This window comes from Scyliorhinus canicula, chromosome 21 (assembly GCF_902713615.1).
Source record: "Scyliorhinus canicula chromosome 21, sScyCan1.1, whole genome shotgun sequence".
Classification (NCBI taxonomy): domain Eukaryota; kingdom Metazoa; phylum Chordata; class Chondrichthyes; order Carcharhiniformes; family Scyliorhinidae; genus Scyliorhinus; species Scyliorhinus canicula.
In genome coordinates this window covers 70,069,818-70,084,084 of record NC_052166.1, presented here as the reverse complement: position 1 = coordinate 70,084,084, position 14,267 = coordinate 70,069,818, and the positions used below count along the sequence as shown (strand labels likewise).

Here is a 14,267-nt window from a genome sequence, read left to right as displayed (position 1 = left end):
TTGTTCCGAATTTCTTCCCGAGTCGACGTGAGTTGGCCCAGGGTCTTTTGGGAGGTTTCCATTTGGCTGCAATATTTCCCGTAGATCAGGAGCCTGCAATCAGGGAGATACTGTCAGGAATGAGGAGGACACAGTGAGGGTTGGAGGACAGCTGGATGAACTATGGCTACGTGGGGTAGGAAGTGAGGGGATGAGGCATGCACAGAGATCATAGAGGGGGAGGGTAATGAGGGTAGCGAGGGATGGAGGGGGAGGAAGCGGTAGATAATGGGAAGGAGGAGAGTGGGGTCTGTGGGGCAGGGAGGTGTGGGGGTGGAGTGCTGGTCCTGGAGGAGAGTGGGTGTTGGGAGGAGAGGAGGAGGCAGCGAGGGGATTGTGGGGCTGAGCAATCCGCAGTGCCTCTTCAGATGGGTTTTAACATAAGTGCGGATAGTGATGGACACCTTCACATATACAGACAGGGGCAGACTGAGGAAGATTGATTAGTTCAAGACACACAGTGTGCGGCTAGGCACTCAAAACCGTCTCAGCCCTCAGCACACAGTAATAAACTGATGGTCAGAGCAGGGGGGTGTCCCAGACTATAGCCGCCTTTTCAAAGGGACAACTGTAAATGATTCCTTTCTGAATTATTTGTTTTCTGTTAGATAAGATTTTGATCAGATAAATCTTCTGATGGTGTTCGAGGGTTAGTGACTGGATTAAGATCATTGAATGAGTGTTCAGCGAGTCTCGCATTGGTTTATAATTCAGTAAAAGCACTTGGACAGGGCGGCTGGGTTCGATCCTGGCCCAGGGTCACTGTCTGTCTGGAGTTTCCAAATTCACACCGTGTGTGGGTCTCACCCCCACAACCCAAAGATATGCAGAGTACGTGGATTGGCCACGCTAAATTGCCCCTTAAAAAAACTAATACTGACACAATAGACAATGGTGAGTAATTAACACTGACTCAATGGACAATGGTCAGTAATTAACACTGACCCCTGGACAATGGTGAGTAATTAACACTGACCCAATGGACAATGGTCAGCAATTAACACTGACCGAATGGACAATGGTCAGTAATTAACACTGACCCCTGGACAATGGTCAGCAATTAACACTGTCCCAATGGACAATGGTCAGCAATTAACACTGACCAATGGACAATGGTCAGCAATTAACACTGTCCCAATGGACAATGGTCAGCAATTAACACTGACCAATGGACAATGGTCAGTAATTAACACTGACCCAATGGACAATGGTCAGCAATTAACACTGGCGCAATGGACAATGGGCAGTAATTAACACTGACCCAATGGACAATGGTCAGTAATTAACACTGACCAATGGACAATGGTCAGTAATTAACACTGACCCAATGGACAAAGGTCAGTAACTAACACTGGCCCAATGGACAATGGTCAGTAATTAACACTGACCAATGGACAATGGTCAGTAATTAACACTGACCGAATGGACAATGGTCAGTAATTAACACTGACCCAATGGACAATGGTCAGTAATTAACACTGACCCAATGGACAATGGTCAGTAGTTAACACTGACCCAATGGACAATGGTCAGTAATTAACACTGACCCCTGGACAATGGTCAGTAATTAACACTGACCCAATGGACAATGGTCAGCAATTAACACTGACCCAATGGACAATGGTCAGTAATTAACACTGACCCAATGGACAATGGTCAGCAATTAACACTGACCGAATGGACAAAAGTCAGTAATTAACACTGACCCAATGGACAATGGTCAGTAATTAACACTGACCCAATGGACAATGGTCAGTAATTAACACTGACCCAATGGACAATGGTCAGTGCCTAACACTGACCCCTGGACAATGGTCAGTAATTAACACTGACCCAATGGACAATGGTCAGTAATTAACACTGACCCAATGGACAATGGTCAGTAATTAACACTGACCCAATGGCCAATGGTCAGTAATTAACACTGACCCAATGGACAATGGTCAGTAATTAACACTGACCCAATGGACAATGGTCAGTAATTAACACTGACCCAATGGACAATGGTCAGTAATTAACACTGACCCAATGGACAATGGTCAGTGCCTAACACTGACCCCTGGACAATGGTCAGTAATTAACACTGACCCAATGGACAATGGTCAGTAATTAACACTGACCCAATGGACAATGGTCAGTAATTAACACTGACCCAATGGACAATGGTCAGCAATTAACACTGACCGAATGGACAAAAGTCAGTAATTAACACTGACCCAATGGACAATGGTCAGTAATTAACACTGACCCAATGGACAATGGTCAGTGCCTAACACTGACCCCTGGACAATGGTCAGTAATTAACACTGACCCAATGGACAATGGTCAGTAATTAACACTGACCCAATGGACAATGGTCAGTAATTAACACTGACCCAATGGCCAATGGTCAGTAATTAACACTGACCCAATGGACAATGGTCAGTAATTAACACTGACCCAATGGACAATGGTCAGTTATTAACACTGACCCAATGGACAATGGTCAGTAATTAACACTGACCGAATGGACAATGGTCAGTAATTAACACTGACCCCTGGACAATGGTCAGCAATTAACACTGTCCCAATGGACAATGGTCAGCAATTAACACTGGCGCAATGGACAATGGGCAGTAATTAACACTGACCCAATGGACAATGGTCAGTAATTAACACTGACCAATGGACAATGGTCAGTAATTAACACTGACCCAATGGACAAAGGTCAGTAACTAACACTGGCCCAATGGACAATGGTCAGTAATTAACACTGACCAATGGACAATGGTCAGTAATTAACACTGACCGAATGGACAATGGTCAGTAATTAACACTGACCCAATGGACAATGGTCAGTAATTAACACTGACCCAATGGACAATGGTCAGTAGTTAAAACTGACCCAATGGACAATGGTCAGTAATTAAAACTGACCCCTGGACAATGGTCAGTAATTAACACTGACCCAATGGACAATGGTCAGTAATTAACACTGACCCAATGGACAATGGTCAGTAATTAACACTGACCTAATGGACAATGGTCAGCAATTAACACTGGCCCAATGGACAATGGTCAGCAATTAACACTGACCGAATGGACAAAAGTCAGTAATTAACACTGACCCAATGGACAATGGTCAGTAATTAACACTGACCCAATGGACAATGGTCAGTAATTAACACTGACCCAATGGACAATGGTCAGTGCCTAACACTGACCCCTGGACAATGGTCAGTAATTAACACTGACCCAATGGACAATGGTCAGTAATTAACACTGACCCAATGGACAATGGTCAGTAATTAACACTGACCCAATGGACAATGGTCAGTAATTAACACTGACCCAATGGCCAATGGTCAGTAATTAACACTGACCCAATGGACAATGGTCAGTAATTAACACTGACCCAATGGACAATGGTCAGTAATTAACACTGACCCAATGGACAATGGTCAGTAATTAACACTGACCCCTGGACAATGGTCAGTAATTAACACTGACCCAATGGACAATGGTCAGCAATTAACACTGACCGAATGGACAATGGTCAGTAATTAACACTGACCCCTGGACAATGGTCAGCAATTAACACTGTCCCAATGGACAATGGTCAGCAATTAACACTGACCAATGGACAATGGTCAGTAATTAACACTGACCCAATGGACAATGGTCAGCAATTAACACTGGCGCAATGGACAATGGTCAGTAATTAACACTGACCCAATGGACAATGGTCAGTAATTAACACTGACCAATGGACAATGGTCAGTAATTAACACTGACCCAATGGACAAAGGTCAGTAACTAACACTGGCCCAATGGACAATGGTCAGTAATTAACACTGACCAATGGACAATGGTCAGTAATTAACACTGACCGAATGGACAATGGTCAGTAATTAACACTGACCCAATGGACAATGGTCAGTAATTAACACTGACCCAATGGACAATGGTCAGTAGTTAACACTGACCCAATGGACAATGGTCAGTAATTAACACTGACCCCTGGACAATGGTCAGTAATTAACACTGACCCAATGGACAATGGTCAGTAATTAACACTGACCCAATGGACAATGGTCAGTAATTAACACTGACCGAATGGACAAAAGTCAGTAATTAACACTGACCCGATGGACAATGGTCAGTAATTAACACTGACCCAATGGACAATGGTCAGTGCCTAACACTGACCCAATGGCCAATGGTCAGTAATTAACACTGACCCAATGGTCAGTAATTAACACTGACCCAATGGACAATGGTCAGTAATTATCACTGACCCAATGGACAATGGTCAGTAATTAACACTGACCAAATGGACAATGGTCAGTAATTAACACTGACCCAATGGACAATGGTCAGTAGTTAACACTGACCCAATGGACAATGGTCAGTAATTAACACTGACCCCTGGACAATGGTCAGTAATTAACACTGACCCAATGGACAATGGTCAGTAATTAACACTGACCCAATGGACAATGGTCAGTAATTAACACTGACCGAATGGACAAAAGTCAGTAATTAACACTGACCCAATGGACAATGGTCAGTGCCTAACACTGACCCCTGGACAATGGTCAGTAATTAACACTGACCCAATGGATAATGGTCAGTGCCTAACACTGACCCAATGGCCAATGGTCAGTAATTAACACTGACCCAATGGCCAATGGTCAGTAATTAACACTGACCCAATGGACAATGGTCAGTAATTAACACTGACCCAATGGACAATGGTCAGTAATTAACACTGACACCTGGACAATGGTCAGTAATTAACACTGACCCAATGGACAAAGGTCAGTAACCAACACTGACCCAATGGACAATGGCCAGTAATTAACACTGACCCAATGGACAATGGTCAGTAATTAACACTGACCCAATGGACAAAGGTCAGTAACTAACACTGACCCAATGGACAATGGCCAGTAATTAACACTGACCCAATGGACAATGGTCAGTAATTAACACTGACCCAATGGACAACGGTCAGTAACTAACACTGACCCAATGGACAATGGCCAGTAATTAACACTGACCCAATGGACAAAGGTCAGTAATTAACACTGACCCAATGGACAATGGTCAGCAATTAGCACTGACCCAATGGACAATGGTCAGCAATTAACACTGACCCAATGGACAATGGTCAGCAATTAACACTGACCCAATGGACAATGGTCAGAAATTAACATACCCCTGGACAATGGTCAGTAATTAACACTGACCCAATGGACAATGGTCAGTAATTAACACTGACCCAATGGACAATGGTCAGCAATTAACAGACTCCTGGACAATGGTGAGTAATTAACACTGACCAATGGACAATGGTCAGTACCTAACACTGACCCAATGGACGATGGTCAGTAATTAACACTGACACAATGGTTAATGGTCAGTAATTAACACTGACCGAATGGACAATGGTCAGTACCTAACACTGACCCCTGGACAATGGTGAGTAATTAACACTGACCCAATGGACAATGGTCAGCAATTAACACTGACCCAATGGACAATGGTCAGCAATTAACACTGACCCAATGGACAATGGTCAGTAATTAACACTGACCCAATGGACAATGGTCAGTACCTAACACTGACCCCTGGACAATGGTCAGTAATTAACACTGACCCAATGGACAATGGTCAGCAATTAACACTGACCCAATGGACAATGGTCAGCAATTAACACTGACCCAATGGACAATGGTCAGTAATTAACACTGACCCAATGCAAAAAGGACAGTAATTAACACTGACCGAATGGACAAAGGTCAGTAATTAACACTGACCCAATGGACAATGGTCCGTAATTAGCACTGACCCAATGGACAATGGTCAGTAATTAACACTGACCCAATGGACAACGGTCAGTAATTAACACTGACCCAATGGACAATGGTCAGTAATTAACACTGTCCCAATGGACAATGGTCAGTAATTAACACTGACCCAATGGACAATGTTCAGTAATTAACACTGACCCAATGGACAAAGGTCAGTAATTAACACTGACCCAATGGACAATGGTCAGTAATTAACACTGACCCCTGGACAATGGTGAGTAATTAACACTGACCCAATGGACAATGGTCAGCAATTAACACTGACCCAATGGACAATGGTCAGCAATTAACACTGACCCAATGGAAAATGGTCAGTAATTAACACTGACCCAATGCACAATGGTCAGCAATTAACACTGACCCAATGGACAATGGTCAGTAATTAACACTGACCCAATGGACAATGGTCAGTAATTAACACTGACCCAATGGACAATGGTCAGTACCTAACACTGACCCCTGGACAATGGTCAGTAATTAACACTGACCCAATGGACAATGGTCAGCAATTAACACTGACCCAATGGACAATGGTCAGCAATTAACACTGACCCAATGGACAAAGGTCAGTAATTAACACTGACCCAATGGACAACGGTCAGTAATTAACACTGACCCAATGGACAATGGTCAGTAATTAACACTGTCCTAATGGACAATGGTCAGTAATTAACACTGACCCAATGGACAATGGTCAGTAATTAACACTGACCCAATGGACAAAGGTCAGTAATTAACACTGACCCAATGGACAATGGTCAGTAATTAACACTGACCCCTGGACAATGGTGAGTAATTAACACTGACCCAATGGACAATGGTCAGCAATTAACACTGACCGAATGGACAATGGTCAGTAATTAACACTGTCCCAATGGACAATGGTCAGCAATTAACACTGACCCAATGGACAATGGTCAGCAATTAACACTGACCCAATGGACAATGGTCAGTAATTAACACTGACCCAATGGACAAAGGTCAGTAACTAACACTGACCCAATGGACAAAGGTCAGTAATTAACACTGACCCAATGTACAATGGTCAGTAATTAACACTGTCCCAATGGACAATGGTCAGCAATTAACACTGACCGAATGGACAATGGTCAGTAATTAACACTGTCCCAATGGACAATGGTCAGCAATTAACACTGACCCAATGGACAATGGTCAGCAATTAACACTGACCCAATGGACAATGGTCAGTAATTAACACTGACCCAATGGACAAAGGTCAGTAACTAACACTGACCCAATGGACAAAGGTCAGTAATTAACACTGACCCAATGGACAATGGTCAGTAATTAACACTGACCCAATGGACAATGGTCAGTATTTAACACTGACCCAATGGACAAAGGTCAGTAATTAACACTGACCCAATGGACAATGGTCAGTAATTAGCACTGACCCAATGGACAAAGGTCAGTAATTAACACTGACCCAATGGACAATGGTCAGTAATTAACACTGACCTAATGGACAAAGGTCAGTAATTAACACTGGCCCAATGGACAATGGTCAGTAATTAACACTGGCCCAATGGACAATGGTCAGCAATTAGCACTGACCCAATGGACAATGGTCAGTAATTAACACTGACCCAATGGACAATGGTCAGTAATAAACACTGACCCAATGGACAATTGTCAGCAATTAACACTGACCCAATGGACAATGGTCATCAATTAACATACCCCTGGACAATGGTCAGTAATTACACTGACCCAATGGACAATGGTCAGTAATTAACACTGACCCAATGGACAATGGTCAGCAATTAACAGACTCCTGGACAATGGTGAGTAATTAACACTGACCAATGGACAATGGTCAGCAATTAACACTGACCCAATGGACAATGGTCAGTAATTAACACTGACACAATGGTTAATGGTCAGTAATTAACACTGACCCAATGGACAATGGTCAGTAATTAACACTGACCAATGGACAATGGGCAGTAATTAACACTGGCCCAATGGACAATGGTCAGCAATTAACACTGTCCCAATGGACAATGGTCATCAATTAACACTGACCCAATGGACAATGGTCAGTAATTAACACTGACCCAATGGACAATGGTCAGTAAATAACACTGACCCAATGGACAATGGTCAGTAAATAACACTGACCAATGGACAATGATCAGCAATTAACACTGACCCAATGGACAATGGTCAGCAATTAACACTGACCCAATGGACAATGGTCAGCAATTAACACTGACCCAATGGACAAAGGTCAGTAATTAACACTGACCCAATGGACAATGGTCAGTAATTAACACTGACCCAATGGATAAAGGTCAGTAATTAACACTGACCCAATGGACAATGGTCAGTAATTAACACTGACCCAATGGACAATGGTCAGTAATTAACACTGGCCCAATGGACAAAGGTCAGTAATTAACACTGACCAATGGACAATTTCAAAACGTTGGGACATTTCTGTGAGCAGATCAGTGTTAGGGGCAGCAGGGTAGCATGGTGGTTAGCATAAATGCTTCACAGCTCCAGGGTCCCAGGTTCGATTCCCGGCTGGGTCACTGTCTGTGTGGAGTCTGCACGTCCTCCCCCTGTGTGCGTGGGTTTCCTCCGGGTGCTCCGGTTTCCTCCCACAGTCCAAAGATGTGCGGGTTAGGTGGATTGGCCATGCTAAATTGCCCGTAGTGTCCTAATAAAAGTAAGGTTAAGGGGGGGGGGGGGGTTGTTGGGTTACGGGTATAGGGTGGATACGTGAGTTTGAGTAGGGTGATCATGGCTCGGCACAACATTGAGGGCCGAAGGGCCTGTTCTGTGCTGTACTGTTCTATGTTCTATGTTCTATACAGGTAAAGCGGGGAGAATCCACATTGTGTCCGGCCGGGAGAATCCAGAGCCTGTCCGGCTGGGAGAATCTACATCCTGTCCGGCCGGGAGAATCCACATCCTGTCCAAGCTGGAATGATTTGTCAGACAGGGCTGAACAAATCCTTCATTAATCTGTCAAATATCTGCTCACCTGTTGTTGAGGCTGCAACACTGGCAAATTACAGAGTGTTCAGACTACAGGAGAGAGATAAATCACTTGGCTGCATGGTGTACCGAAAACAACCTCTCTCTAAATTTCAGAAAGACCAAGGAACTGATCATCGACTTCAGGAAACGCAGCACAACACACACTCCCGTCTGCATCAATGGCTCCGAAGTGGAGATGGTCGATAGCTTTAAGTTTCTGGGGGTCACCATCACCAACAGTGTGTCCTGGTCCACTCACGTTGATGCAACAGTGAAGAAAGGCCAACTACGTCTCTGCTTCCTACAGAAGCTAAAGAAATTCGGCATGTCTGCATCGACTCTCACAAACTTCTACAGATGTGCGATAGAGAGCATCCTATCCGGCTGCATCACAGCCTGGTATGGCAACTGCTCGGCCCAAGATCGCAAGAAACTGCAGAATGTGGTGAACTCAGCCCAACTCATCACACAAGCTTGCCACCCTCACATTGATTCTGTCTACACCTCCCGCTGCCTCAGGAAGGCAGACAGCATTATCAGAGACCCCTCCCATCCAGGCTTTGCCCTCTTCCAGACCCTTCCATCAGGCAGAAAGTACAGAAGTCTGAAGACCTGCACATCCAGATATAGGAACAGCTTCTTCCCCACAGCTACAAGACTCCTCAACGACTCCCCCTCCGACTGATCTGTTCCCTGAAAGAACACTATTCATGCCGCCCTATGCTGCTCTTGCTCATGTATTTGCTTTGTTTGGCCCCTTGTTCCGCACTGTAACCAATCACTGTTTGTCGATGTACCATTTGTCAATGTTCTCTGTCGATTATTCTTTTTGTCTACTATGTACGTACTGTGTACGTTCCCTCAGCCGCAGAAAAATACTTTTCACTGTACATGGGTACATGTGACAATGAATCAATAAATCAAAATCAAATAAATCAATAAATCAAATCAAATAAATAATTCAGAATTGGGAAATTATATTAGGAACCTTTCTGCTGAATTCTGGAATGAACATTTCCTGTTTGAAGTTTAGAGGTGGTTGGGCGAATGTAAAGAAGTCATAAAACGAGAATCTCACAACAACAAACTCAGGAAATGTACTTTGATTGGCCGAATAATTACTGTCTCTGTTCATGAACTGCTCTCTGTAAATATCACACCAGGGTTAGCGAGAGTGTATCACCAACACATTAATCACAGGGTTAGCCAGAGTCACCAACACATTAATCACAGGGTTAGCCAGAGAGAGTCACCAACACATTAATCACAGGGTTAGCCAGAGTCACCAACACATTAATCACAGGGTTAGCCAGCGAGACACCAACACATTAATCACAGGGTTAGCCAGCGAGAGTCACCAACACATTAATCACAGGGTGAGCCAGAGTCACCAACACATTAATCACAGGGTTAGCCAGCGGGAGTCACCAACACATTAATCACAGGGTTAGCCAGAGTCACCAACACATTAATCACAGGGTTAGCCAGCGAGTCACCAACACATTAATCGCAGGGTTAGCCAGCGGGAGTCACCAACACATTAATCACAGGGTTAGCCAGCGAGAGTCACCAACACATTAATCCCAGGGTTAGCTAGCGAGAGTCACCAACACATTAATCACAGGGTTAGCCAGAGTCACCAACACATTAATCACAGGGTTAGCCAGAGTCACCAACACATTAATCACAGGGTTAGCCAGAGTCACCAACACATTAATCCCAGGGTTAGCCAGCGAGAGTCACCAACACATTAATCACAGGGTTAGCCAGAGTCACCAACACATTAATCACAGGGTTAGACAGAGTCACCAACACATGAATCACAGGGTTAGCCAGAGTCACCAACACATTAATCCCAGGGTTAGCCAGCGAGAGTCACCAACACATTAATCACAGGGTTAGCCAGAGTCAACAACACATTAATCACAGCGTTAACCAGCGAGAGTCACCAACACATTAATCACAGGGTTAGCCAGAGTGTATCACCAACACATTAATCACAGGGTTAGCCAGAGTCACCAACACATTAATCACAGGGTTAGCCAGCGAGAGTCACCAACACATTAATCACAGGGTTAGCCAGAGTCACCAACACATTAATCACAGGGTTAGCCAGAGTCACCAACACATTAATCACAGGGTTAGCCAGAGAGAGTCACCAACACATTAATCACAGGGTTAGCCAGCGAGAGTCACCAACACATTAATCACAGGGTTAGCCAGCGAGAGTCACCAACTCATTAATCACAGGGTTAGCCAGAGAGAGTCACCAACACATTAATCACAGGGTTAGCCAGAGTCACCAACACATTAATCACAGGGTTAGCCAGAGTCACCAACACATTAATCACAGGGTTAGCCAGCGGGAGTCACCAACACATTAATCACAGGGTTAGCCAGCGAGAGTCACCAACACATTAATCCCAGGGTTAGCCAGCGAGAGTCACCAACACATTAATCACAGGGTTAGCCAGAGTCACCAACACATTAATCACAGGGTTAGCCAGAGTCACCAACACATTAATCACAGGGTTAGCCAGAGTCACCAACACATTAATCCCAGGGTTAGCCAGCGAGAGTCACCAACACATTAATCACAGGGTTAGCCAGAGTCACCAACACATTAATCACAGGGTTAGCCAGAGTCACCAACACATTAATCACAGGGTTAGCCAGCGAGAGTCACCAACACATTAATCACAGGGTTAGCCAGCGAGTCACCAACACATTAATCACAGGGTTAGCCAGAGTCACCAACACATTAATCACAGGGTTAGCCAGAGTCACCAACACATTAATCACAGGGTTAGCCAGCGAGAGTCATCAACACATTAATCACAGGGTTAGCCAGCGAGAGTCACCAACACATTAATCACAGGGTTAGCCAGCGAGAGTCACCAACACATTAATCACAGGGTTAGCCAGCGAGAGTCACCAACACATTAATCACAGGGTTAGCCAGAGTCACCAACACATTAATCACAGGGTTAGCCAGAGTCACCAACACATTAATCACAGGGTTAGCCAGCGAGAGTCACCAACACATTAATCACAGGGTTAGACAGCGAGAGTCACCAACACATTAATCACAGGGTTAGCCAGCGAGAGTCACCAACACATTAATCACAGGGTTAGCCAGCGAGAGTCACCAACACATTAATCACAGGGTTAGCCAGAGTCACCAACACATTAATCACAGGGTTAGCCAGCGGGAGTCACCAACACATTAATCACAGGGTTAGCCAGAGTCACCAACACATTAATCACAGGGTTAGCCAGAGTCACCAACACATGAATCACAGGGTTAGCCAGAGTCACCAACACATTAATCCCAGGGTTAGCCAGCGAGAGTCACCAACACATTAATCACAGGGTTAGCCAGAGTCAACAACACATTAATCACAGCGTTAACCAGCGAGAGTCACCAACACATTAATCACAGGGCTAGCCAGAGTGTATCACCAACACATTAATCACAGGGTTAGCCAGAGTCACCAACACATTAATCACAGGGTTAGCCAGCGAGAGTCACCAACACATTAATCACAGGGTTAGCCAGAGTCACCAACACATTAATCACAGGGTTAGCCAGAGTCACCAACACATTAATCACAGGGTTAGCCAGAGAGAGTCACCAACACATTAATCACAGGGTTAGCCAGCGAGAGTCACCAACACATTAATCACAGGGTTAGCCAGCGAGAGTCACCAACTCATTAATCACAGGGTTAGCCAGAGAGAGTCACCAACACATTAATCACAGGGTTAGCCAGAGTCACCAACACATTAATCACAGGGTTAGCCAGAGTCACCAACACATTAATCACAGGGTTAGCCAGCGGGAGTCACCAACACATTAATCACAGGGTTAGCCAGCGAGAGTCACCAACACATTAATCCCAGGGTTAGCCAGCGAGAGTCACCAACACATTAATCACAGGGTTAGCCAGAGTCACCAACACATTAATCACAGGGTTAGCCAGAGTCACCAACACATTAATCACAGGGTTAGCCAGAGTCACCAACACATTAATCCCAGGGTTAGCCAGCGAGAGTCACCAACACATTAATCACAGGGTTAGCCAGAGTCACCAACACATTAATCACAGGGTTAGCCAGAGTCACCAACACATTAATCACAGGGTTAGCCAGCGAGAGTCACCAACACATTAATCACAGGGTTAGCCAGCGAGTCACCAACACATTAATCACAGGGTTAGCCAGAGTCACCAACACATTAATCACAGGGTTAGCCAGAGTCACCAACACATTAATCACAGGGTTAGCCAGCGAGAGTCATCAACACATTAATCACAGGGTTAGCCAGCGAGAGTCACCAACACATTAATCACAGGGTTAGCCAGCGAGAGTCACCAACACATTAATCACAGGGTTAGCCAGCGAGAGTCACCAACACATTAATCACAGGGTTAGCCAGAGTCACCAACACATTAATCACAGGGTTAGCCAGAGTCACCAACACATTAATCACAGGGTTAGCCAGCGAGAGTCACCAACACATTAATCACAGGGTTAGACAGCGAGAGTCACCAACACATTAATCACAGGGTTAGCCAGCGAGAGTCACCAACACATTAATCACAGGGTTAGCCAGCGAGAGTCACCAACACATTAATCACAGGGTTAGCCAGAGTCACCAACACATTAATCACAGGGTTAGCCAGAGTCACCAACACATGAATCACAGGGTTAGCCAGAGTCACCAACACATTAATCCCAGGGTTAGCCAGCGAGAGTCACCAACACATTAATCACAGGGTTAGCCAGAGTCAACAACACATTAATCACAGCGTTAACCAGCGAGAGTCACCAACACATTAATCACAGGGTTAGCCAGAGTGTATCACCAACACATTAATCACAGGGTTAGCCAGAGTCACCAACACATTAATCACAGGGTTAGCCAGCGAGAGTCACCAACACATTAATCACAGGGTTAGCCAGAGTCACCAACACATTAATCACAGGGTTAGCCAGAGTCACCAACACATTAATCACAGGGTTAGCCAGAGAGAGTCACCAACACATTAATCACAGGGTTAGCCAGCGAGAGTCACCAACACATTAATCACAGGGTTAGCCAGCGAGAGTCACCAACTCATTAATCACAGGGTTAGCCAGAGAGAGTCACCAACACATTAATCACAGGGTTAGCCAGAGTCACCAACACATTAATCACAGGGTTAGCCAGAGTCACCAACACATTAATCACAGGGTTAGCCAGCGGGAGTCACCAACACATTAATCACAGGGTTAGCCAGCGAGAGTCACCAACACATTAATCCCAGGGTTAGCCAGCGAGAGTCACCAACACATTAATCACAGGGTTAGCCAGAGTCACCA

The 14,267-nt window shown here is 44.8% G+C and overlaps 2 protein-coding genes across 2 annotated transcripts in view; both read right to left on the bottom strand.

The window, feature by feature from the left end:
* LOC119955542 (guanine nucleotide exchange factor VAV2-like) overlaps positions 1 to 14,267 on the bottom strand; it is a 250,363-nt gene that overhangs the window by 76,271 nt on the left and 159,825 nt on the right. Inside the window, 1 exon segment of the mRNA XM_038781814.1 lies at positions 3 to 93. Coding sequence (XP_038637742.1) covers positions 3 to 93 — 91 coding nt within the window.
* The window catches only part of sardh (sarcosine dehydrogenase), a 357,516-nt gene that overhangs the window by 258,466 nt on the left and 84,783 nt on the right, over positions 1 to 14,267 (bottom strand). The gene's annotated exons all lie outside the window — the stretch shown is intronic.